At 53.2% G+C, this 26094-nt stretch overlaps 2 protein-coding genes across 9 annotated transcripts; both read right to left on the minus strand.

The window, feature by feature from the left end:
* Nucleotides 1-1095: 1095 nt before the first annotated feature.
* On the minus strand, nucleotides 1096-17726 carry LOC142821037 (immunoglobulin superfamily member 1-like). 6 transcript variants are annotated; one of them, XM_075911784.1, is made up of 9 exons: nucleotides 15784-17726; nucleotides 15598-15636; nucleotides 12632-12934; nucleotides 10215-10505; nucleotides 8669-8959; nucleotides 7249-7590; nucleotides 3386-3487; nucleotides 2841-2962; nucleotides 1096-2363 (listed from the first exon to the last, which is right to left on the minus strand). In XM_075911784.1, exons 1-9 carry the CDS (start codon nucleotides 15812-15814, stop codon nucleotides 2217-2219), a joined length of 1668 nt encoding a protein of 555 aa, XP_075767899.1. In that variant the 5' UTR covers nucleotides 15815-17726; the 3' UTR covers nucleotides 1096-2216. The 6 variants fall into 6 exon arrangements, 3 of the variants coding, with proteins under 3 accessions (XP_075767899.1, XP_075767898.1, XP_075767897.1); XM_075911783.1 differs by having other exon boundaries at nucleotides 15598-15669; XM_075911782.1 differs by having other exon boundaries at nucleotides 15598-17726.
* A 149-nt stretch (nucleotides 17727-17875) lies between these two features.
* On the minus strand, nucleotides 17876-25859 carry LOC112545759 (osteoclast-associated immunoglobulin-like receptor). 3 transcript variants are annotated; one of them, XM_075911787.1, is made up of 7 exons: nucleotides 25679-25859; nucleotides 25520-25558; nucleotides 25315-25353; nucleotides 22280-22582; nucleotides 21325-21627; nucleotides 20080-20415; nucleotides 17876-19755 (listed from the first exon to the last, which is right to left on the minus strand). In XM_075911787.1, the coding sequence occupies exons 1-7, from the start codon at nucleotides 25707-25709 to the stop codon at nucleotides 19661-19663; spliced, it is 1146 nt and encodes a 381-aa protein (XP_075767902.1). In that variant the 5' UTR covers nucleotides 25710-25859; the 3' UTR covers nucleotides 17876-19660. The 3 variants fall into 3 exon arrangements, with proteins under 3 accessions (XP_075767902.1, XP_075767903.1, XP_075767904.1); XM_075911788.1 differs by having other exon boundaries at nucleotides 22355-22582; nucleotides 25679-25816; XM_075911789.1 differs by lacking the exons at nucleotides 25315-25353; nucleotides 25520-25558; nucleotides 25679-25859 and adding an exon at nucleotides 22947-23213.
* Between the last annotated feature and the right edge of the window lie 235 nt (nucleotides 25860-26094).

Here is a 26094-nt window from a genome sequence, read left to right on the forward strand (position 1 = left end):
CTAGCCAATCGCCAGGGGTCTCTGGGCGTTTTTTTTAGAGTGGGATCCTGGTGTGATCTCACTGGTTGGAATCTTCTGCTTCTCGGGTTTTACACCTTCCCTGGGAATATTGGTCCAAGGCACGTGGGGAAGCGCTGGGCTGGGTTCCCTAGGGAGGGGGTGGAATCTCCATCCCTAGAGGTGTTTAAGACCTAGCTTGACAAAGCCCTGGCTGGGATGATTGTGTTGGGCTTTGTCCAGTTTGGGAAGAGGGCTGGACCCGATGACTCCTGAGGTCTCTGTCAGCCCGGGGTTCTGTGAAGAAGGGCTATTAAAAATTCCATCCGATGTTTCAGGGTCTGCTTTTGATGCTGTGATTTTACAGGTGTCTGCAGATTGCTGGCAGCCAGTGGCCTACATCAGTGACCGAAACAGAAACCAGCTAGAGGCAGACCGAGACGGGGCATTGGGTGAGGCTGTTGGCCTGTGAGAGATTCGGTCCATTGCTTTGTGGCCAGGCAGTGGATGTTGAAACTGACCATGGCCCCTGACACTGTTACGCTGCTAAGTGCCTGCATTTGAGGGGTCAAAGAATGGTCCCTGTAGATGCACTTTTCTGGCTCCCACAAAACAAGACACACACTGGAACTAGTGCCAATGGTCACTAATCCCCAAAACCACATCGCATGTAGGTTGCTTCCCGGTCTGAGACACCAGCCGCTTACCCCAGGATCAATTGGTTGCCTAAATCCTACACCAAAGGCCACATTCTTAGCCAGTGCCATGAGAAACTCTCTAAAGGGTTATTAAAAATGGAACAAGTGAGTTCTCCGCAGGTTTAAGCCAGCAAAGAGACACACCAGCTACGTCTACACTGGCATGATTTTCCGAAAATGCTTTTAACGGAAAAGTTTTCCATTAAAAGCATTTTCAGAAAAGCGCGTCTAGATTGTCAGGACGCTTTTCCGCAAAAGCACTTTTTGCAGAAAAGCGTCCGTGGCCAATCTAGATGCGCTTTTCCGCAAAAAAGCCCCAATTGCCATTTTTGCGATCGGGGCTTTTTTGCGGAAAACAGTACTGTGCTGTTTACACTGGCCCTCTTGCGCAAATGATTTGCGCAAGAGGGCTTTTGCCCGAACGGGAGCAGCACAGTATTTCCGCAAGAACACTGATGATCTTACATGAGATGATTTTGCAGAAAAACTTGCCAGTCTAGACACAGCCACCAAGTATTAGCCATCTAAAACTGATGATTCATGGAGCTCTGGTCATGTTACTGAAATGGGTGTTGCAGGTAGACCCACAAAGCTTCAGTTCAGAGATTCTGACCCTTAACAGTTCAAAGAGACAAAAACTAGATTAATTTTGTAAGGGATTTTTCTTGCCTTGCCCCAGACATCAGGATGACGGAACCAGTTCACGTGCAGGTCTCCAGTTCATGGGTTAAGAGAACAAACAGCAAAGTGTTTTGTGCTCTGATGTTCCACAACTGTTTGTCTGATGTCTAGGGCCCTTCTCTCCCTGGGCAGGAAATAGCTCTTCCGGTGGTAAACTTGTATTTCACACTTGGTCGTGCTGCTCTCCAGACTTAACAGGTGTTCACAGTTGCAGAGCAAACATTTAAATATCAGCTGAAAACATGGCGTGTGGCCATGATCAGTGAAATTAATGCAGGCAGCAACAATACACGAGCAATTTGTAGATTCTAAACATGAAACACATTCTTGCGAACTTAACATTTATATTAAGAAACATGAAACACATTCTTATAGGTCTAATTCCAATATCAAACAAAAGTAACACCCACGTGACTTGGTCCAGTCTCCAGTGATGAGATTGTCAGCTCTTAGCTAACACGTGCAGCTAAGCAAGAGCTGGCTTTGGACTTTAAGGAGGATCTAAGCCATGTGGTGTTTCTTCCCTGGCACTTCACTTGAGTCACAGAAACTCATAAATCCACACTGCTGGGTATGAGTCTGGCTTCAAATACCTTCACAACATATTTCCAGACACATGGGTAACTCTTTTGACACAACCCATACACACATCGCACCGTGATATTCATGACCAGTTTTTCCATGATACCTTCCAACATGCTGACTGGCTAAATATTTTGACCATGGTAACTTAGGTGGGCCCTTTGCCACATGCCGTACAAGGGCTGTTGGGATATAAACGGTTCAGGATGTGAATGTTCAAGGAGGGGAAGAAGATGTGGAGGAACAGGGATTCCCTTATTATTTAGCTTTTCTCCGGATTCGAGATGTCACCACCTCGCTGTATAGCACATGTTCATCTTCGGCAGGCTTGGCTTTGTTTTTCGACTGCGTTGTGTGGGCCTGTGAAGTTGGAAGAACTAGAAGTGCGTAGGTAACTTCTGAATCCTGTTGGGGGAGGAAAGAGAAATGGTGAGGGGGGAAGGGTGCAGGGAGATGACATGGCTGATGGAAGACATGATAGACAGCTGCTCAGTCACTGTTATAAAGAGGACGGTTCTCTGTGTTCACCGAAGTTAAGGCAGAATGGGTGTAGTCTCCGGCAAGAGAGATTTAGGTGAGAGGTTACGGGCTGGTCTAGGTTGAAGTAACACTACCACAGCACAGGGGGCAGAACTGATGACTTCTTGAGGTCTCTTCTGTCTGGGATTCAGTGGTGGTTTTGGGAAAGGGAAGGCCAATTCCCAGCCCATTCTATCTGCATGAACAAACTCTGGGCAGTATTTCTTTGTGGCTGTTTTCTGATAGCCCTACCCTAGAGAGGTAGCAATATCTGAGGCCTGGGCAACAATTCAGGCATTGTTGATTCAAAGAGGTTGGATTCTGTTGGCTCTTGACCTTAGCCTATCAATGCAGTCATGTTACCTGCTCCATCTGCTCCGCTCCAGCACCCGCGGCTTTTGATCCCTTGCTGTCATGGCCTGGATCCAGGTTCCTGGTGTATTGTGCAAGCTCAGAACCTTCTGTGCATTTTGGAGTCTTTGGAACTAGTGCAGAACCAGAGAAGAAGGGAGTTGAGGTGGGGACATACCTTGAGCAAATGACACAACTACAGGGCATGACCTTGAGCCAATGATGCAAAGTCAGCTTCATGCCCACGGGTCATTCTGTTTAAATACGTATTTTCTCAACACAGAGGTCTGGAGAATTCTATAACTTTGACATTATTTTACCCTCACTTCACTCTGAATACAACCAAATGTCTTAGTGCAGACGTCAAGTGAAATAATGTGGCTTAAACCAAACTTCAGTTGGGTTCGCTGTTTGACATCAGGTGTTGATAAAGTAGAATTTGTGCCAATATAGATTTGACAGCCTTTTAGGTCTGTCTTCTTCCTATACTTTGTCCTGTCCTCACTAGATCTCAGGCACAGGTGGGAGATCCCAGCCTCTCGCCTCCTTTCACCCACCTCTTTTCTTCCTGCAGCAGTAGAAGAGCAGAGCAGCCAGGGCGGCGATCAGGAGCAAGACGCCACCAGTTCCCAGCAGAATATCACGGGCACTGAGTGAGCCTGTTCAGGGTGCAAATGAAAGAGAAGAGAGGGAAAATGAGAACAGACCAGTAGCCTTGAGAAAAGGTCTGAGCCCCTCCAAGGAATCTGTCCTGGGAACAGATTTCCTGTGGTGGCCATTGATGTATCATAGCTAGAAAGGATGGGGAGATCTGTCTCTTCATCCAACCCCCTTTTCCCAAGAGAGATCTGGGGGGAAGGTTTTCCTTCAGTGGGAGCAGTCTTAGGAGACTAATTCCTATTTTGAGCAAAATCAACAGCCATGTGACCTGATCTGCTCCCCACAAATGAGGTGGGCAGTTTTTAGCATGGGTGGCGGTGCGTTGGGGCTTCCCCGTCTCCTGCACCCCCGTAGTGGCACGAACAGACTCCACCAGCCAGTAGAATAGAGGGAGTTTATTGCTTCTCCAGGATACAGCCCAGCACAGATGCAATCTGGTTACAGGAACTGGGGCTAAGAGGCCTCAGAGCCCCCCTTGAGATGGGGGGTGGCTGGGCCCTACAATCCCAGCCCCCTCCCTAGCTCCCTCTCCCCTGCTTCCCAGACAGAAACTAACCAACCATCCCTTCCAGCCCTGCCCCCCAGCCAGGGGCAGCATCCCACCTTCCTTTGTTCCTCTCCCTGGGAGGGAACCGGTCGAATAGGTTACCTCCCTGTCCCATCAGCTACTCAGCTGGGCTGTGGTACAGACAGCACCCACAGCCCAAGCCTAGCAACCAGCAAGGTACCCACACTACGTCACAGCATGTTACCCTGGATTTGAGGTGCGCGTGTGTGCCCCATGTTGTGACAAATCAACTGCCACCATGTGCGTTGTCCACCATAGATTAAGCAAAGAGAACATGACCTCGTTAATGGTTAATTGGAAGGCAGACACTTAGCTTGGAGGTCAAAACTGGGGATTCCTGACAAAATAGGAGAAAGGGACAGAAAAATCAACAAGTGAGACTGAAAATCTCAGTGGATGAGGCCGCAAGTCAGGTTGCCTCAGATATAATAAGTTTCCCAGAACCGTGATGATTCCACAGAGAACTTTATGACTTGGCTGCTCTGCAGCAGTTGGTTACGAGATACAAGAAGACTGCTGTGACTGCGGCAGCCGTGTTAGATGGAAGAGACTTTGAACCTTCTCCATACTCCAGAGGAGAACATCTCTCATTGGGCTTTGAATTTGCTCAAGGAGGCTAGTCACTTGGGCAGGCCATCTCCAGCCCCGTCAATAGCAGAGTTGTCACCTATTCTCCGTGGTTGATCGATGCCTTGTTACCGCCTATGGATGTTGCAATTGTCCCTTCTCCATCACCTGCCAAGACTTGTGTGTATCCTAGACAATTGCCCCCTCCCATCAGGGCACTGTCCCAGAACAGCATCCCCATGCTCTGGGGTCATCCCTGATTAGGGAACTCCTACCGCCTTGTCTCAGTGACCCACTATCAGGGTCTAGCCCCTGTCTCAAACTGCAAACTGAAATGGCCACTCAGCATTGGCAAAGGGTGTAGACCTTCTGCCTACTTCTGCCCTGGCTGCCTCTCTGCATCTTCCTCAGTCCCCGTTGCTGGCCTTACCCTGGGGATGATTCAGAAGTGAGCGCCACAGCTCTCCCTGCCTTCCTCCACCACGGCGCTGTCCAAGGTACCCAGCGAGCAGGCAGCCAGGTCCCTCTCCTTCCAGAGTTGGAGCAAGAGTGAGCCCCTCCTGGCCAGCCATCCCTTTTATACAGCCTGCCAAGCTCTGATTGGCTGCCACAAGCCCTCTTCTGATTGGCTGCCACCCACAGCCCACTTCCAAGGCTGTTTTAACCTCTTACAGTCCAATGCGGGGTATCCCCCCAATCACAATCCCTATAAACTGTGACCATTTGCTTTGTTTTAACAAAAAGAGCCAAGATCAATTTGGTCTCCCACAACATGGTTTGTAGTTTTCAAACCTTAAGCAGTGATTGAGCTGGGCCAAAACAGAGCCTTCCGCCAATGTCTCCCTTTGACTGTTTTACTGGAAGGTGTATGGATCAGCAATCCTATTCCAGGTTCAGCCGTGTGATGGGCCGCCTGCGCCGGGGTGCGGTGAAGCGGGAGAAACACACGTGCAGCATGTTCGCGCGCCGTGGGTCAGCAGAGCGGGGAGGCATCACCGGGCGCGGCAAGGCCATGCCTCCATCCCGGTGGGAGCAGAGGGCAGGGGTGGATGTTGGACGGACGTGCCCCTCCCCCCGCCAGGGATGATAAGGTGGGTTGGGCAAGCTCCTGGAGAGGAGAGGCAGTGGCAGAAGCAATGGGCAGTGGGAGGGGTGCCTGGAGGGAAGGGAAGAGGTGTTTCCAAGGGGGATCCAGGAGGAAGACGAGGACCTCCGGGGCAGCAGCAAGACGGCCGCAGTGAGTCGGTAACGGGACCAAGGTGAGGGGAGAGGAAGCAGCCCAGGGCAGGGCATTCACTGCTGCCCGCGGGCTGGCGTGTTACGGAGGGCAGCCCCAGCAGCCAGACCACACTAGGAGTTCATCCACGTACTTAGGGCCCTGAGCTGGGGTCTGTGAGTGAGGGCGAGGCCGGATCCCCCTCTCTCCCTCTCCCAGGAGCAACATCACGTCAGTAACCCCAAGGAGGAAAGACTGGATCCCTGATGGGGAAGCAAGGACTAAACTAGACAAGACTGAGTGTGGGCCGAACTGTGGTATCATTGGGTAGAGGCGTGGTGGTGGAATAAATAAAGGCACAGGGTGGTTTACTTATCGTCTCATTGGTACACTATGTCTCTGGCGCGTCTTGGTTCAGTGTCTTTCCACAATCACTCGGTTCTGTCCATGGTGAGGACTGTCCTCGATTGGGTGATTCTGTCTCTCTCCTGACAGGTTTTCAGAGAAGCGATCCCATTCCAGGCACATCTGTTCAAATATGGATTTCACGGGGACTCAGAGAACAACTGAGCTCCCACCAGTGTCACTCTCATGGACACACCCCTGTGATATTGTTTGCCAGTGGGAGAGGTTATTCTTCACAGAACAGAGTACAGACCTACATTTTCACAGCTGCATGTGTGGGGTGAATACTGGGGAGTCGGGTTCACACCAAAGAAGCAACCTCTGTGCACAGGAGTTATGCAGCTATGAAAAAGTGGACGTGCCCCATCACAGATGCAGCTGTTGTTCAGTTGGTGGCTGAAATGCTCACGGTGCCTTTCAGACCCTGCAGATTTTACCAAGGTCTCGCTCTTTGATTTTCCACCAGAAATTCCCCCTCCAGGTTGATATTCAAGCTGAGCAATTGCAGCGATTCTCACAGGGAAAATCCAAGGCACAGGATGAAGGACCCCTCGGCAGAACAAGCCAGGTACCTGGATCTACGAGCAGTGATAGGAGATGAGGAAGATGAGGCCATTGATAAGGAAGAAGGAGCCACCCACCACCAGCTTCCAGACTCAGCAGAAGATATGAGCTGCAGAGACTCATGAATGGAACCAGCCAGTTAATGTCACTGCTGAGCATCATGCCCGTGGTATTGAAGATTTTTCTGCCTCTAGGGTCTGGGATGAACCCTCCTGGATCTCAGGGGCCATCGAGCTGAGATGGGAAACCCACCTCCAGCCCTTCCCTATCTGATACATGGGCACCGATCCCTGATCCTTCCTGTCCCCGAATCTGTCCTTCTCCTGCCTGCCTGTCCTGTCACACCGCTGTGACCTGCCCTGTCCTTGCTTGTCCAGCCATACTAAAAGGGAATTGTGGGGGAACCTGGGGGAGATGTGAGCAGGCAGCAGCTGACTCACCTGACATCATGGCGTTCCCAGTAACATTCACAGCTGAGCTCCTGGGGGATGGAATCCACCTTCCATTCACGTTCTCCTCGTGCCCACAGGTGTAATCCCCAGTGATGTTGGGACTGGCCCGTGGGATGCTGAGCAAAGAGACATTCACAGAGCCGGTGCCGGGCTCCACGGTGCTGATCTCAAAGCCCAGATCCCCAGGAATGAGCTCGATTCCGTCCTTGTAGAAGTGAAACCTCCGCTCACGGGCATCCCCAGGAGCCGTGCAGGTGATGTTCAGGGGAAACCCTTTGCTCACCGCTCCAGACGGGGGATCCACACTCAGCTCCGGCTGGGAAGGGGGATCTGGAGGGAGCAGGAAAGGGGAGGAGTCAGCAGGGCCCTGGGAAGGGAGAAAGTGGAGCCCAGAATTCGGTTCATTCACAGCTGAACTTTGTTTTCTCTCCGGAGTCTCTGGTCTCATTGCAGGCTCCCCAGGCGCTGCTCACAGAAATGAGCAGGAGCCGGGCTAGGGCCATACAATGTCGGGCTGAGATACAGGTGAGGGGGTCAAAAGTGCACAAGGGCAACAGAACCTAACTTGTTTTTGGGGTCCCCCCCCATTGCCAATGCCCTATGGAGCCTTTGACAGAGAGGGCCCAAGACCTGTGGGGATCCCCTCCCCCTGGCCAGGCTGTTTGAGACCTGCTTAGAATCCACCATCCTGGAGGCACGAGGCAGCCCTGTCAAAGGGGGGTGCCCAGGTCTGTGTCCCTTGGGCGGCCACGTTCTTTGCTGCTTTGAGTGCCCATTTGCTGTGCCGCTCTCTGAAGATTGGTGTGTCCATGGCAGCCTTGTGTATAGCAGCCCTGGTGGCCTGGAGGGGGCCATTTTCTCAGCCGGGCAACCATGTTGGTGTTGAGCATTGTGCGGGAGGCCTGTGGAAGAGTGAAACAGGGGAGGGGACGAAGGAGAAGGAGGAGAAGGAGCAGAATTGGAACAGGAGACAGGAGCATGAGACAGAGGGAGGTTGGGGCGGGTTCTCTGGCCTGTTCGAGGCAGGAGCGCAGAGGAGATGGACACGGGCCTGACAATTGGTGAAGTATGATCGATGGTGCAAGGAGTAGGCTGGGAGATCCCCTCCAAGCCACATCAGAAACCAGCTTCCCTCCTGGGCTGGGGATGTCTGTGCCAGGTTGAGATGGAAACCTCATGACTGTGTGTGTGGGGGGGGGGATGTGACTTAGAATAACAGGTCTGGGGAGCAGAGGGAGGGCAGACGATGGTGCTGTGGGAAGGAGCCTCTGGGAGAAAGGGGTCAGTGCAGGGGGCAGGAGAGGAGGAAGCCCCAGGCTCTGCAAAAAAGTATCAGGATAGCCAGGCCAGGGGCACAGCTTGGGAGAGGCAGGGAGCATTGGGAGCATGGCCGGGAACAGGTTCTCACCCGTCACTGACACCGGAACAGGGGGGCTCTTTTCCGACGGGATCTCTCGCCCGCGCTCCACTCTCCAGTACAGGCAGGTGTAGGCTTGGCTGGCGGCTGCGTCACTAGTGTTGATCTGCCAGGTGCCCTGGCTGGATTCCCCGCTGGAGATCTGCTCCCCGCTCTGGTTGAAGAACCTGTATCCTGCTGCTTTCTCATTCAGTTGACCAGAGCACCTGAGCGTGACTTGCTCCCCTCGGATATAGATGGGGTGAGGAGGGTCCAGAGAGAGCCTGGGGGGAGGTGCATGTGCTGGTAGGGAGAGAAGTGGGGAGGGGAGAGAGATGAACACTCTGCCAGGCAATTGGAGGTGAGGGGCAGATGACATTAGGTCAGAGTCCCATGCAGGGGGAGGGAGGAGAACTGGAACCAGAGGAGGCAGGAGGGGTGTTGGGGCTGATTCTGTCCCAGGTCTCTGTCCTTTGGGAGGTAGGAGCTCAGACTAGACAGAGACAGGGTTCTTCCTGGCTTGGCTATCAGTGAAGTATGATCTATGGTCTGGTGTTTGGCTGGGTGATCCAGGCCTAGGGCTCTGGGGGTATGTGTAGATTACAGGGTTTTGTCGAAAAAAAGTGGACTTTTGTCGACAAAACTATACCTGTGTCCACACTGCCTTTGAGTTATGTCGACATAACATTGACAAAACTCAGCAGTTTTGTCGACGTATGTAAACCTCATTCTATGAGGAATAACGCCTTTTGTCGACAGAGTTCTGTCGATAGAAGGCATTATTGCATCTACACTGTCCTTTGTGTCCACACTGTTATGTCGACAAAGCAGCTTGCTTTGTCGACAGAACTGGCTGTAGTCTAGACGCTCTTTGTCAACAGAAGCTTTGTCGACAGTATCTGTTGACAAAGCTTCTGTCAACAAAACCCTGTAGTCTAGACACACCCGTACTGTTGACAAAAGGCGTCTAGATGACATCTCAGTTTACATAAGAGTGTGGACGCAAAGGACAGTGCAGATGCAATAATGCCTTCTATCAACAGAACTCTGTCGACAAAAGGCGTTATTCCTCGTAGAATGAGGTTTACATATGTTGACAAAACTGCTGAGTTTTGTCGACGTTATGTTGACATTACTCAAAGGCAGTGTGGACGTGGCTATAGTTTTGTCGACAAAACCCTGTAGAATAGACACACCCTGGATTCTTTGCCTCAGCTCTAAACCCCAGTGGCCCTTCCAGGTTGAGATGGGAACCTCGTCGTAGTGTGTGTGGGGGCAGGTCTTTGCTGAAGAAAAATGAGATGGAAAAAGACCTGGAGCAGAGGGATGGGGGCACAGCGGGGGTCACATTGTGCTGTGAGAAGGAACGTCTGGGATGGAGGGGTCAGCGCACAGGGGGTTTAGCAAATCCCAGGCTCTGCTGAAGGGTCTCTGGGCAGCAAGGCTGTGGGCATGGCTAGAGAGAGGCGGAGGGCAGTGGGACTATGGGATTGAGAATGGGCCTCCCCAGTGACACCTCTCACGTCTCCCCTCCAGCTTGGTGGAAACAGGGTCTCACCCGTCACCAACACCGGAACAGGGGGGCTCTTTTCCGACGGGATCTCTCGCCCACGCTCCACTCTCCAGTACAGGCAGGAGTAGGCTTGGCTGGTGGCTGCGTCACTCATGTTGATCTGCCAGGTGCCCTGGCTGGAGACCCCGCTGGAGATCTTCTCCCCTCTCTGATTGAACAACCTGTATCCTGCTGCTTCCTCATTCAGTTGACCAGAGCACCTGAGGGTGACCTGCTCCCCTCGGATATAGATGGGGTGAGGAGGGTCCAGAGACAGGCTGGGGGGAGGTGGACGTGCTGGGAGGGAGAGAAGTGGGGCGGGGAGATAGATGAGCCAGGTCCCTGACTCCCTCACACAAACTCCTCCAGTCTCCCTGCCCAGAGCTGCCTCCCCCAGGCTGAGAGACCCAGGCTGGTTCTTCCCTGCTTGGTCCTCCCAGCTGGCCTGGTGTGTATAGTAGGGACACATGCATGACCCAGTGCGCACCCAGAGCTCTGCCAGGCCCTGGGAGGGGAGGGCCAGATGATACCAGGTCAGAGTCCTCTCAGGAACAGGAGAGGGATGGAGAGTTCTCTGGGAGAAACACCCGGCTCCCTCTCCGCCCCATCCTGCCCACATGTTACCCCGCAGGAGCAGGGCCTGTGTGTGTTGGATCCGCTGGCTGGGCTGGGCCATCCAGAGTGCAGCAGAAGGAGGGATGGGTGGTCAATGTCCCAGCTGTGAGCACCAGCTGGTCTCTGTACTGGCACCAGGGGCACTTTGGAGATGGCAAGACCAGGCACGTCCTTGTCCTAGCCATGGGGTATAGGGGGCCCTGGTGCACTGCTGAGCAGTCAGGGGGGCAGCAGAAACGGATCTTGATTCTGACAATTGTTATGAATGAAGTGGAAGAGCCGGGGCCATAAAACACTGTTTGATAGAACCATTTGTACCAACAACCCTTCCCCCTTTCCCTCCCACTTCTTCCCCTGGTGTCTCCAGCGACAAACACAAGCTGTGGCCGGGACATGGTGAGCTGGGGGCCTGGAAAAGACAAGAGGGTTGGAGGAGGGGATGGTTCCTATGTGGGTGGCTGGTGACAGAGGCAGAGGAGGAGCTAGGGAGGGATCCCAGGCTGCCCCAACTCCGTGCCCAGGAACCACGTCCCCACCGGGCCAGGCATCCCCTGAGCAGCAGAGATCTCCCTGTGGGACCCAGTGGGACCAGCCTCCCCTGCTGGGTACCTGGGGAGGGGACAGCTCGTGCCTGGGTACCTCAGCCTCCAGGGACTGGCAGGGGGCTTGTGCGGCTGAGGCCAGGGGGGTCAGGGAGCTGCCCCGAGCAGGCACAGACCAAGAGGTTGGATAGTTTGTTTTTTCAACCTCTCTTGTGGTAGAGGAGCTTGGGGTTCTAAGAAGTTGCTAAGCGATTTCTTGCTGGTGGCAGCGAACTGCCAAGGCCAGGGACTCTGTGATCCTGGGGAGCTTTCAGGTAACAACAAAACTCCTAAAAATCTGTTGAAGAATCCTTTTACCTTCAGCCATTAACAACGATGGAAATGTTAAATGCAACTGAGCAAATGGCATGCCTGAGGCTGATGTACAAGCTCTTGCTCCACTGTTTATCCACCCAAACCCGGATCCTTGGAGAGGAGATGTTCCAAATGACTCTCCTAGCCCCCCTGGCTCCTCCCAGCCACTCTCTCCCTCCTCCCTCTGTTCCCTACTGACGAATGTCACAGACCTGACCTGAAATCTGGGCTATAACTAAACACCCCGGCTGTGTCTAGAGTGGCAAGTTTTTCCGCAAAATCAGCTGCTTTTGCAGAAAAACTTGCCAGCTGTCTACACTGGCCGCTTGAATTTCCACAAGAAGACTGACTTCCTACCGTAAGAAATCAGTGCTTCTTGCAGAAATACTATGCTGCTCCCGTTCAGGCAAAAGTCCTTTTGCGCAAAACTTTTGCGCAAAAGGGCCAGTGCAGACAGCTCAGGTTTGTTTTCCGCAAAAAAGCCCCAATGGCTAAAATGGTGAACGGGACTTTTTTGTGCAAAAGTGCATCTAGATTGGCACGGACGCCAATCTAGACGCGCTTTTCTGAAAATGCTTTTAACTGAAAACTTTTCTGTTAAAAGCATTTCTGGAAAATCATGCCAGTGTAAACGTAGCCCATCTGAGCAAGTCCTGCTGTCAACTGAAGCTGCAGCTGTTGCTTGCTGGTATCCTCCCTCTGTCCCCATCTCCCTGCCAGCTTCCCTTCCCCTGTCCTCAAACTGCCAGGTGCTCCAGGGACCGAGGGGCTGACACTGACCAGAGATGGGGGTGAAACTGACCCCATGGTGACCATGTCTGGAGCCGGGTTACTGGACTGTCTTAACCTCTGTACAGAGGAGAGAGACCCTGCCATGGGGCCACCAAACGGCAAGGCAACAGGGCATCTCACCAGTCACTGCAATGGAGATGGGTTGGCTCCTCTCCGATGAACTCTCTTGCCAAAACCCTCTCGTCCAATACTCACAGCTGTACGTGCCAGCTTGCGACTGAGACACTCTCAACAGCTGAAGAGATCTGGCATTGTTATCAGTCCACTTGAGCTCTCCAGAGTTGATTAGCTGGCTGTCTCTGAGGAACCGGATCCCAGATGCCTTGGCCGTGCGGGGAGCTGAGCACGTCAGGGTCATAGACTCCCCCCGTAGGAAGACGCGGTGTGGTGGGCTCACAGTGAGTTTGGGGACAGACAGCCGGCCTGGAAGGAGGAGAGAGGAAGAAGAAAACTGCTCTTTTCCTAGCTCCTGTGATCAGAATCCAGCATGTTCCCACTCCGCCCCGCAGCCCAAGTCTGCCCCGCCCCTCCAGTGTTCCTAAGTATATTTTCTACCCTCTCTTTCCTCTTATTTTGATGGTTTCCCCTTTTTTCCGCACTCAAACTTATCTCATCTGCAGAAGTGGGCTCACAATACTAGACTTCATTTAACTGCACATCCACTACTGTGATCTAGTCCACCAAATGCCAGCAATGCCCCCCTGCCATGGACATTGGCCAAACTGAACAGTCCCTACGGGAAAGAATGAATGGACACAGATCAGATCTCCGAAAAGGCAACACACAGAACCCTGCTGGAGACACTTTAACCTGCCTGGACACTCGTTAATGGATCTCCAAGTCTCCGTTTTGTTTCAGACCAATTGCACAAGCCAAATACACAGAAGGGTTGGAGCTTAACTTCATTCACAAGTTTAATTCTCATGCTAATGGTTCGAATTGCAACACCGGTTGGCTCTCCCATTATCAACCAACGCAGGTGCTAATTGTGACAGGGTGAGGTCACAGACGACACCTTAGGGTGCCTCCCATTGTGCTGACATGGCCCCTGCCACTCGCCTTGCTGCTCTCTGGGGCCCCTCACTGCCCGGTCCTACTGGGGCAGTTCCACTGGTCTCCCCCAGTGAAGGCCCCGGGCTGAGGTCCCTGCCCTCACCGAGAAGCAGCACAGACACTGAGCCAGTTCAGGTCCAAGGAGAGTGCGGTTTAGGGCCCAGCCTCCTGAAAGAGCACCCCCCAGATGGGATCCAACCCCAAAGGATTAGGTGAGCCCCCTTTAGCAAGGAAAGGAGGAGTGTGCACACTGGTTGCTCCTCCCCACCCCCCCAGGTAACAATCGCTTACACTGGGTTTGATAGAAAATAAAAATGTTTTAATGAAGTGGAAGCAGTAGGATTGAAGTAGTAATAAGTGAGGACAGGCAGAGCAAAGTAGGTTACAAATTAAAAGAATGTTGATACAAATTAAAAGTTCTGCTGATATTAATAAAATGCAACATTCACCCAATTTCCAGCCATGTGGCAGCACTTTGGTTACATCTAGACTGCAAGCCTCTTTTGAAAGAGGCTTTTTCGAAAGTATCTTTCAAAAAAGCCTCTTTCGAGAAGAGCATCTAGACAACAAGAAGATTTTTCAAAAATGTGGCTCCCTTTTTCAAAAAAACGTCTAGACGTTCTCTTTCAAAAAAGCCCTGTTTGCATGCATTAGCGCCTTTTTTCAAAAGAGGACTTTCGGAAAAAGGTGTTCTTCCTCATAGAAGGAGGTTTACCGCCATCGACAAAACGGCCATGTTCTTTCCATTTACCGTCAACAGAACGTGGCATTATTCTAGACCATTTTTTTCGAAAAACCCTGTAGTCTAGGCACACCCTTTGAGTGAACAATGACAGTCCAGAAATTTACCTATTAAAATATAGTTAGCATAGCAACAAAAGACCATTATATTGACAACTTTTTTGTTTTGAGTCCCACCCATGGGCCGTGTGTTGAGCCCCATGTAAACCCAAACACACTGCAGACCACAAACAAATGGGCCGCATGCCGCGTGTTGAGTACAGGTTCTGTTAGTCTTGAAAGTGCTACTAGACCATTTGTTTCGTAAATTATAATTTTTTGTTAGCCTCTAAGGGGCCACAGGACGACTCCTTGTTTAAAAAGTTCGTTCTTTGTTACGCCAAATAGCTCAAGCTCCCACTAAAAGGTGGACTCATCCCTTATAAGGTAGAGCAAATTCCACCCCTCCTCCCCACAGCCAACTTCACACCCTTCACCCCACAGCCTGCTGCCCCCAGGAGCTGCCCCACAGCTCATGTCCAGCAGACCCAGACTGTGCAAAGGAGCAATTCAGGGACCAGGCCAAGAACCCAGGACATGATCTGCCTTCCCCCCACCCCAAGGGACACAGAGTGGATCTGTGGGGGGAAGGGTCCTGCCTGTGCCTGGGGAGGTAGAGCCGACCAGCCGACCTGCCCAGCAGCAGCTAGAAGAAACCGAGCAGAAATGAGGAAGTTCGGGCAGTTGTGGGGGAGGGAGGGGGGAGTTTATGAACTCATCACGTTTCCTCTGGGGTCTCTGCGGAACCAGCTGTTCATCTGCTGCTGCATGAGGCTGTGGCCCTGGCCCTGAGCCCTCTGCAGGAGCCCAGAGAGGGGGCAGAGAGAACCCCCATTAATACACACAGCCCCACAGTGATGGGCCCTGCCCGGGAGCACTCAGTACCATGGAGAGGGAGGAGCTCGGTCTCCATGGCCTGTCCAGCCCTCGCTCTTCCACTGTGGCTGCCAGTGAGGGGCTAGGTAGGGTCCATGGAGATGGGTTCTCCCCTGTGGCCTTGGCAGTGACTCACTGAGCAGCCATCAGCCGGGGTCATTCTTGGACTTGGCTTTGCACTGGAGCAGCTGCTTCTGGGGCAGGTTCACAGAAAATGCCCATGAAGGGGGCTGCCTGGTCTGAGGAAGGCTTGGCACAGGGGCGCCCAGGAACCCCAACTTGCAATTCCAAATTCCACAGACGATCCTAATCCCCGTGGGCAGAACTTCCCCCTCCTGCACCACGAGCACCCAGATCAGGATGGGAGATTTCGTTACCTGCAGGGAACACCGGCCTGGGGAGCATCTGGAGAGAGGCTGGGGGAGAAGAGGAAGGAGGAGGTGAGAGCTCTGGAGAGGAGAAAGGAAGGGAAAGGGGTGCAAAGAGATTCAACAATTCGAGGGGAGGGTTGCTGGACAATACACAGACACACAGAGGGGGTGGGAGCCGAGGGGGGCACTTACCCAGCAGAGGCAGGAGGTGAGTTGGCTCCATGCTGAGCTGGTGTCTCTCGGCTGGGAGCTGGGTTCTCAGCTCAGCTGCTTGACGAATGTGAGTGCAGGGAGGGGGACGGGCCCCTCTGCTCTGGCAGAGGAAGTCACAGGCTCATGCGTGGTCACCGCTCAGCTCAGGGGTGACAGACACACCAGAGGCTGATGCACAGGAGGAGGGGAGCTCACCATTTGCATGTCTCGCAGTGGTGGGGGCGGACTCCACCAGTACAAAGGGACCTGGAATGAGTTGCAGTGGCTCTTACACCCACTGGGGATCTGGCCCAGGGGATGGGGTCCATTGACATCCACTGGGCCCTCGCTCATTGACGCTGAAGACTTGGGAACTTGGGCCCCATGGTCGGTCTCGAGTCTGACACATTAACACTTGGAGGCTCTGCTGGGGCACCAGGAGCCTTAGCCCAGAAGGGCAGTGAATGGGCTGGGGAGGATTTCCAGTACCCCAGCCCCGACCCTGAGGGTTGAGATTGACTCCATGCGGGGTAAGAGGAGCTGGAAGGCCGGGCGCAGCTGGGGATGGACTTAGCTGAGGAAGGGCTGGCCCAGATGGAGAGATGGAACGCATGGCAGAGTCTGAGGCTCTATCATCAGCGCTGCTGTGCCAGACCCAGCTATGGAGGTTACCCAGCCAGACCCTCTTGTCTTCCCCCAATGAAGGCACATGGGCGGGGGTCACAGCCACAGCAGAGCCACACAGACACGGAGACGACCAATGTCACCAGAACCCCACGTAAATCTGTCTCACTCTGTAAATAGTTTATGCAGACTGAGCTCACAAGCGGTTTACTCCTTTGTCAATGAGAGAGAGAGAGATGCGCCCTGGGTGAGCTAGTGAAGCCTATGGTCAAAGATAGACTCATGGGTGACCTTAAGGCCAGTGTATGAAGAGGGCAACTGTTCTGTGAATGGAGCTCATGTTTGAAAATTCCCCTCCGATCTATCAGGAAGTCGGAGAGCAAAAGCGAGAGCGTGGGGTTTCTTAGAAGGGACGTTCTGTGTGCTGCTTACAAGAGAGAAAAGCCAGAACAGCTCCAACCCTAGAGAGAACCTCTCCGCATGGAAATCCCTCCTAGCAGGGGGACCGGATGTGAAGATGGGATCACAGCCTGGCCCTGAACAGCGAGCTCCCTCTGGGAAATTCAACCTAAATGTGGGGAAATAAACACTTTGCTCAAGGCTGCAGATCCCACACAGGAAATTCAAGGGCTCTTAGTGACAGACAAGGTGGGTGAGGAGTTTCTCAGACACAGCGAGGTTGAGTAGGATGGAGGCGAGGGAGTAGACACTGCAGCAACTGGAACATTTATCCCACAGACAACGGGCCCAGCAGCGTAGGTTCATGTTCTGTCTGAGCATGGCAAGGGGAATGCGAAAGCAAAACCAACACCGAGGCCAGGACTCATACAGGGACGCGGTTGGGCTGGAGAAATGCACCGGTGAAGGGAGAGTGAGTTGGTAGCTGACAGCAGGGACTTCGCCAGGCCCTGGGTGAAGAGTGTGTGTAGGGTTTCCTCTGGGCACACTGGAGTAGGGGTCCAGCTAGCCCTCAGTGGATCATGCTGCTCCGTCCCTCACCAACCCACAGAGCTGCCCTGGCTGGGAAATACCCCAGGGCCAGTGACCCAAATCCCCAGTCGACTGCTCTACCTCGCAGCCTTGGGCAGCCAAATCCCCAGCCCCGAGGCCCCACATTTGAATTCTCCCTGAGAGGCATAAGAATCTAGCCCCAAAATGTCTCAAATAGATTATGCAAATGAAGCACGACAAAATGCTAATCAGCACTTCATTTACATACTCTCTGCTGGCAATAGCAGTGTTGACGAAGCCTAAAGATTCATTAAAAATGGAATAAACGAGTTCTCTGCAGGTGACAGCCAGAAAGAGACACCCCAAGTCGTACCCATCTAAATCTGGTGAGTGACACAGCTCCGGTCATCTGTTATTCTAATGGGTTCTGTTGGCCGACCCACAAGGCCACCGTGGGCATCTCTGGCTTCAGTTCAGAGTCTCTGGCCCTTCAGCGTTCCAACAGCCAAAAAGCAGATTCTTCTTCTCAGGGATTTTTATTCCCTTGTCCGAGAGGTCGGGAGGACGGGACCAGTTCACATGCTTGCCTCTGGGTCTGAGGAGCGAACAGCCAAGTATTTTGTGCTCTGATGGTTCACAACAGTTTGTCTGATGTCGAGGGCCCTTCTTTCACTGGGCAGGAAATCGCCCTGCTTGTGGCAAACTTGTATTTCACACTTCTCTCCAGACTATGTGGGTATTGACAGTTACAGAGGAAGCACTTAAATATCAGCTGATAACATGACGTGTGGCCATGATCGGTGAGATTAACGCAGGCAGCAGCAACACAGAAACATTTTATAGATTCTAAACATTAAGCACATTCTTGCAAATGTAATATTGATATTAAGAAACATTACATACATTCTCATACGTCTTATTCTGATATCAAACAAAACTAACACCCAGGTGGCTTGGCCTAGTCTCCAGGGATGAGGTTGTCAGCTCTTAGCTTGCACCTGCAGCTAAGCAATTGCTGGCCTCAGACTTGCAGGAGCACCCAATCCATGTGGTGTTTCTTTGTGGGCAGTTCACTTGAGCCCCAAAAACTCATAGATCCACACTCCTGGATATAAGTCTGGCTTGTCTTTCAAATACCTTCACAACGTATTTCCAACTACATGCATAACCCTTTAAACACAACGGCTGTGTCTAGACTGGCCAGTTTTTTCTGGAAAAACTTGCCAGCTGTCTACACTGGCCGCTTGAATTTCCCCAAAAGCACTGACTTCCTACTGTAAGAAATCAGTGCTTCTTGCAGAAATACTATGCTGCTCCCGTTCAGGCAAAAGTCCCTTTTATGCAAAACTTTAGCGCAAAAGGGCCAGTGTAGACAGGTGAGATTCGTTTTCCGCAAAAAAGCCCCAATTGTGAAAATGGCGATCGGGGCTTTTTTGCACAAAAGCACGTCTAGATTGGCACGGACGCTTTTTCACAAAAAGTGCTTTTGCGGAAAAGCCTCCGTGCCAATCTAGACGTGCTTTCCGTTAAAAGCATTTCTGGAAAATCATGCCAGTCTAGATGTAGCCAACCAGTACACATATCACACATCACTAATCACGTGTACGTGACTTCCGAGTTCTGTTGAGGGAGGAAAGAGAAATACGAGGGGGAGGGGAGCTGATAAGAAAGAGGCTACTGACATTTTTGGGTGTCTGAACAGGAAGTCTGTGGCAAGGGAGATTTAGATGGGGCTTTACAAGAACTGTTCTACCTCTAAAGGCAGTTAAGCTCTGAAAAAGAGGGGACCTGGGGACATTGGGAAATTTCCGTCATAAGCCAGACACCCTTCGGGATGTTCCAGGTTGAAGTTACACTACCACTTGAGGAGGAGGCCAGAACTGATGACCTCTTGAGGTCCTTTCTCACCCCAAAATTTGAGGGTATGTCTACACTGCCAAATACGGATTTCACAGAGACTTAGAGAACAGTCGTATCTCCGCCTGTGTCACTCTCACATACACTCCCCTGTGACATTGTTTGCCAGAGTGGTTTGGGAGATTATTCCTCACAAGGCAGAGTACGGACCCACATTTTCACAGTTGCGGGCGGGAGGTGAATACTGGACACAGTTGTAGTTCAGTGGGTGGCTGAAATACTCATGGTGCTCAAAGCCCTTTCAGACCCTGTGGGTGTTTCCAAAGTCTCACTCTTTCCACCAGAACTTTTCCCTCCAGCAATTGCAGCCAATGGGCCACCTTGTAGGAAGAATCCAGGGCACAGGATGAAAGGCCACTGAGCAGAACAAGCCAGATACCTCGGTCTAGAATAATCGGTAGGAGACGAGGAAGATGAGGCCATTGATGAGGAAGAAGGAGCCTCCTACCACCAACTCCAAGACCAAGCAGGCGTCGTGAGCTGTAGAGATGGAGAATCATGAATGGAACCAGCCAGTTAATGTCACTGTTGAGCATCCTGCCCGTGGTATCAAAGATTTTGTGCCTCTAGAATTTGTGGATCTCAGAAGCCCATCGGGAAACTGACCCTCAGCGCTTCCCAGTCTGGCATGTGGACACTGACCCCTGATCCTTCCTGTCTGTGTCTGTCCCTATCCTGCCTGCCTGACCAGTAACACCGCTGTGACCTGCACTGTCCTTGCTTGTCCAGCCAGAATAGTGGGGAACTGTGGTGCTTTGGGACAAGAACCTTGGGGGAGATGTTAGCAGGCAGCGGCTGACTCACCTGACACTGTGAAGTTCCCAGTGACAGTTGCAACCTGGCTCCTGGGGGACAGGACCCACCTGCCAGCCACGTTCTCCTCGTACCCGCAGGTGAATTCCCCGGTGACGTTGGGACCGGCCCGTGGGATGCTGAGCACTGAGACGTTCACTGATCTGGGCTCCACGGTGCTGATCTCAGACCCCAGATCCCCAGGAACGAGCTCGATTCCGTCCTTATAGAAGTGAAACCTCCGCTCACGGGCATCCCTGGGGGCCATGCAGATGAAGTTCAGGGAAAACCCTTCGCTCACCGCTCCAGACGGGGGATCCATGCTCAGCTCTGGCTGGGGAGGGAGATCTGCAGGGAGCAGAAAAGGGGAGGGATCAGCAGGGCAAGGAAGTGGAGGTCAGAATTCGGTTCATTCCCAGCTGAACTTTGTTCTCTCTCCAGAGCCTCTGGTCTCATTGCAGGGCCCCAGGGGTTCCTCACAGAAATGAGCAGGAGCCGGGCTAGGGATGGCTTCCTTCCCATAAAACATGGGAATGAGATATGGGGGGGTGAAAGGTGGGCAAGGGCAACAAGACATCGCTGGTTTTTTGTCCCCCCCTCCTGTGCCAATGCTCCATGGAAATGCACAGAAACCTATCCACTCTGAGGGTATGTCTACACTAGCCCCCTAGTTCGAACTAGAGAGGCTGATGTAGGCATTCAAACTTGCAAATGAAGCCCGGGATTTAAATATCCAGCCTTCATTTGCATGTTCCTGGGTGGACGCCATTTTTAAATCCCCTTAATTTGAACTGACTGCCCGCGGCTACACACGGCAGTCCGAAGTTAATCCGAACTAAGTCCTTAGTTTGGATTAACTGTTACTCCCCCTGCAATGAGGTGTAACAGTTAATCCGAACTAAGGACTTAGTTCGGATTAACTTCTGACTGCTGCGTGTAGCCGCAGGCAGTCAGTTCAAATTAAGGGGATTTAAAAATGGTGCCCGCCCGGGAACATGCAAATGAAGCCCGGGATATTTAAATCCCGGGCTTCATTTGCAAGTTCGAATGCCTCCATTAGCCACCCTAGTTCAAACTAGGGGGCTAGTGTAGACATACCCTGAGTGACACAGGTTGGTTCTACTCACCCTGGATCTCTGGTCTCTGCCCCTCAGTGACCCTGGTGGGTCGGGCCCATAGGATGGCCAGTTGGGACACCCAGTGCTCAGAGGCATCCGGCCATGGGGCCAGCAAACAGCAGATAACAGGGGGTCTCACCAGTCACAGCTATGGGGAAGTTTTGGCTCCTCTCTGATGGGATCCTTCGCCCAGACTCTGTCTCCCAGTAACCACAGTTGTACACGCCGGCTTCTGTGTCAGACACACACGACAGCTGAAGAGACCTGACATTGTACTGAGACCACTGGAGCTCTCTGGAGCTGATTCTCCGGCCATCCCTGAAGAACCAGAACCCAGACACCTTGGCAGTGCGGGGAGCTGAGCACGTCAGGGTCACAGATTCCCCACGTAGGAAGATGCGGTGTTGTGAGCTCATGGTGAGTTCGGGGGCAGGCGGCCATGCTGGAAGGGGTGAGGGAGGAAGTGGAAAACTCTTCACAGCCAGCACCCCACTCACATAAACACTTACCCCCCCCAGCCCTCTGCCAGTCCCACCCAGGGCTTCCCCCTGCCCCTCCTTTGCCCCTGGGAACCTAGCCCCTCTGCACAGCTCTGGGTCCCTGCCAAGGCTCGGTGGCTGCACCATTGGAGGGTGCCAGGGTGGATGCACTGAGCCCTGTACAGGTGAGCGGGGACCCAGGTGAGGAGCTGAGGGCCCTTGGGGGGGGCAGGGCTGGAAGGCAGGGCCGGGAGGAACCATGGTCTCTGATGTTTCCCCCTCTCTCCCCAAGGCAGAGAATGAACCAGCCCCTTAGTGACCCAGGTGGGTTGGGCACATGGGATGACCTGTCGGGACACCCAGTGCTTGGGGTCACATGGCTGATGGGCCCACACAAGTGAAGCCAGGAAGCCATCTCCCTGCCAGCTCCCCTTCCCCATAACTCCAATGGGCTGGGTGCTCCAGGGACACAGGGACTGATTCTGACCAGAGACGGGGTAAAACTGACCCCATGGGGACCTAGTCTGGACCTGAGTGACCAGGCTGTATCACTCAGTGTACGAAGGAGAGACACCCAGCCATTGGGCAGCCAACGGCAGGTGACGGGGGTCTCACCAGTCACTGCGATGGGGATGGGTCGGCTCCTCTCCGATGGGATCTCTCGCCCAGACTGTATTTCCCAGTACTCACAGCTGTACTCTCCATTGTGGGAATCAGACACTCTCGACAGCTGAAGGGAGCTGCCATTGTACTGAGACCTCTGGAGCTCTCCAACGTCAATTCTCTGGCCATTCCTAAAGAACTGGATCCTGGACACGTTGGCAGTGCTGGGAGCTGAGCACGGCAGGGACACAGATTCCCCAGGTAGGAACACTCGGTGTGGTGGGTTCACAGTGAGTTCGGGGGCAGACAGCTGGTCTGGAACAGGGGGAGGGAGGAAGGAGAAAACTCTTCAGAGCCAGCACCCCACTCACGTAAACAGTAACCTCCTCACCCCTCAGCTGGACCCAATGTAGGGACAGGTTTGAACTCAACGTAAAAAGAGCATGTAGCCCTTTTACATAGTTAAAACCCCAAATGTGGCATCTGGCTAAGCTTTCTAGAGGCCGGCTGGTCAGTCGGCCTAAGACCCATAAGGCCCGGCTGGCCTAGCCAAAGCCTCGATTTTAGTGGGAAAACAGGATGAACGTAAAAAGCAACCCTGCCCGTTTATCGTAAAGTAGAGAAGAAGCATAATAATTGGTAGGGAACCATAACTAAACTCTCATCTCATGTCACACACCCATGCAAGGCCAAAGTCCTAGAAGGGGCCTCAGCGTTTGGCCATCCTGCTAAGATAGAAACAACAGCCGCCTTCTCAAGGCCAACCACGAATAGTTAGAGATATCGCCCCCCTTTCGCAAGCCCAATTTGCTTATCTAGCAAAGGTATTCTTTAAATCAGTGTTTCTTAAACTGTATTCCCGCACTGTATGTCGAGGCAGTTGGAGGTGTGCCATGGAGAACAATAGAATTCAAAATGGCTGCTCTTAAAGGGGCAACCCTCCCCCCCACTTTTTTTTTTTTTTTTGCTTAGCAAAAGATCCTTGGTGTTCCTCATTAAAAAAAAAATTATTGGTTGGTATTCTTCGTTCTTAAAAAGTTTAAGAAACACTGCTTTAAATAATTGCCTGCTGTGTATCTCACTCGTGTTTTGTTTTTTGCTCTCTATCCCTAAAAAAGCACCTATGGACCATACTTATCGGGGATACACCGCTACAACTCCTACGCATGACAAGTGGAATGTAGCTACACCTCACACATTTTGGGGGGAGGGGTGGGGATATACACTAAAGTTTAGTATGGGTATGTCTACACTAGACCCCTAGTTCGAACTACGGAGGCTAATGTAGGCATTCAAAGTTGCAAATGAAGCCCGGGATTTAAATATCCTGGGCTTTATTTCCATCTTCCCGTCCGGTCGCCATCATTCCAGGAGGAGTAACATCGTCATTCCAGGAGGAGTAACAGGTGATTCAAACTAAGGACTTAGTTCGAATTACCGTTTAACTGCCGCATGTAGCCGCGGGCAGTTACTCCAGACTAGTGGCATTTAAAAATGGTGACCAGTCGGGAACATGCAAATGAAGCCCGGGATATTTAAATCCTGGGCTTCATTTGCAAGTTCGAATGACTACATTAGCCACCCTAGTTCGAACTAGGGGGCTAGTGAAGACCTATCCTAACTCTGTTAACCATGAGCAATGGGTGGAGTTACTATGTCATCTTTTAGACTTTTGGCTTATTGGCTCATCATATCTTGCTGTTAGAACCGATCCAGGGTCATGGGGACCATGGCTTCCCTCCACCCATTGCCCCTTGTACCCCAGCCCCTGTGCACAGCTCAGGAGCTGCGCTATGGGAAGGTGCCAGGGTGGATGAACTGAGACCTGTACAGGTGACCGGGGACCAAGCATGAAGGCCCTTAGGAGCGGCAGGGCTGGAAGGGAACCGGGGTCTCTGATGTTCCCTCCTCACCCCAAGGCAGAGGATGAACCAGCCCCTCAGTGACCCTGGTGGGGTCGGGCCCATCAGATGGCCCGTCAGCACACCCAGCGCTTGGGTCACATGACTGGTGGGCACACGCTGCTGTAGCCAAGAAATGACCCATCTGGACCCAGCTGATCCGCTGCGACATCCTGCGGCTGTGAGGGGCCCTGCTCCGTGCCTGGCTCCTGCCATCAGCATCCAGCCTTTTCCCACCCCACCTCCCAGACTGAGCCTGCCCCGTCCCCCAGCCTGCTTCTGCCCCACCCCCTAGCTTGCATCTGCCTCGCTCGTCCCTTGTTCCCAAGTAGTTTTTCTACCCTCTCTCTCTTCTCATTTGGAGGGTCCCCTCCTTCTTGCCCCCCACTCCATCTCATCTCATCGGAAGAAGTGGGCTCTGCCCACAGATACTCACGGTACCAGATATTTATTTGTGTTCGGCTCTAAGGTTGGTTCTTTGTTATGCCAAATCGCTCAAGCTTCCACAGCAAGATGGACTCATCCCTCACGGGGCTGGGCAAATTCCAGGTCCAGCCCCGGCAACTTCACATCCCTCACCCCACAGCCTGCTGCCCCCAGGAGCTGTCCTCCCCGCCCGTGTCCAGCAGACCCAGCCTGTGCCTGGGCAGGTTGAGCCGACCTGCCCAGCAGCGGTAAGCAGGCATTGAGCAGAAATGAGGAAGTTCAAGAGGATGTCGGGGAGGGAGGGTTTCCTCTGGGCTTTGTGCAGCACCTGCTTTTCCTGCCCTGTTGGGCAGGGCTGGGTCTGTGGCCCTGAGCCCTTAGAGCCCAGAGCTGGGGCAGAGTGACCCCCTCCCCACAACCCCACATAGCGGGAGGGGGAGTTTTGTGTCCATGACCTGCCCAGACCTCACTCTCTCTGTTGGGGCTGCCTATGAGTGGCTGGGTAATGTCCATGGGGATGGGGCAGCTTCTCCCCCATGGCCTTTTCTGGGACCCACCAAACAGACCCTCCCAGCAGGCACAGAAGAGATCACTCTTCCATCCCCAGGGATGTCAGGGGATGCCACATGAGAGGAGCAGGATCCCAGCCCCACTGCCAGGACCCCTCTGCCCTACCCCACCCACTGCCAGCATCCTAGTGATGCCAGGAGACCTCGTTACCTGCGGTGGACGCCGGCCTGGGGAGACTCTGGAGGGAGGCTGGAAGAGAAGATCAGAGGAGTGAGAGCTCTGGGGAAGGGGTTGGGGATGTGGGGCAGGGCTGGGGGAGTGTCAAGACAGACAGACAGGAGGTGGGGGGGGAGACAAGGCAGGACACTACCCCACCCACCGCCAGCATCCTAGTGAGGCCAGGAGACCTCATTACCTGCAGGGGACACCGGCCTGGGGAGACTCTGGAGCGAGGCTGGAAGAGGAGAGAGGAGAGGGGGTGAGAGCTCTGGGGAGGAGATGGGGACACAGGGCAGGGCTGGGGGAGTCTCCAGACAGACACACAGAGGGGCTGGGGGCCGAGGGGGGCACTTACCCAGCAGAGGCAGGAGCAGAGTTAGCACCATGGTGAGCTGGTGGCTCCGGGCTGGGAGCTGGGTGCTCGGCTCAGCAGAGGAAGTCCCAGCCTCAGGTGTGGTCACCGCTCAGCTCAGGGACTGGAGAGACACTGGTGTGTGGTATCAGACCTGCCCATTTCCTGGGCCTGACGATGAAGGGGAGGAAGGTACGGAGCAGAATCTGACACCTTGGGGGGAGGGAGAACAGGAGGCTCAGAGGTGTGACACCGGCTTGCACCCGCTGGGGATCTGGCCTGGTTGCTGGGAGCTATTGACACCCACTGGGCCCTCGCTCAGTCATGCTGCAGACTTGGGAACGGCCCCTGGCCCCGCAGGCGTCTGTTACACTAACACTTAGAGGCTCTGTTGCAGCACCAGGAGACTTAGTGCAGAC

The sequence above is a fragment of the Pelodiscus sinensis genome, chromosome 30, assembly GCF_049634645.1.
Source record: "Pelodiscus sinensis isolate JC-2024 chromosome 30, ASM4963464v1, whole genome shotgun sequence".
Lineage (NCBI taxonomy): Eukaryota > Metazoa > Chordata > Testudines > Trionychidae > Pelodiscus > Pelodiscus sinensis.

Coding starts and splice junctions, on each gene's coding strand:
- LOC142821037 (XM_075911782.1), bottom strand. CDS start 15,814: ATGGAGCCAACTCACCTCCTGCCTCTGCTGGGTAAGTGCCCCCCTCGG. Junction 10,506..12,631: donor CATCTCCATTGCAGTGACTG/GTGAGATGCCCT, acceptor TCTCCCTCCCAG/CACGTCCACCTCCCCCCAGC. Junction 7,591..8,668: donor TGTTCCGGTGTCAGTGACGG/GTGAGAACCTGT, acceptor TGCTCCCTCCAG/ATCCCCCTTCCCAGCCGGAG.
- LOC112545759 (XM_075911787.1), bottom strand. CDS start 25,709: ATGGTGCTAACTCTGCTCCTGCCTCTGCTGG. Junction 25,354..25,519: donor CAGGCCGGTGTCCCCTGCAG/GTAATGAGGTCT, acceptor CTTCTCTTCCAG/CCTCCCTCCAGAGTCTCCCC. Junction 20,416..21,324: donor CTTCCCCATAGCTGTGACTG/GTGAGACCCCCT, acceptor TGCTCCCTGCAG/ATCTCCCTCCCCAGCCAGAG.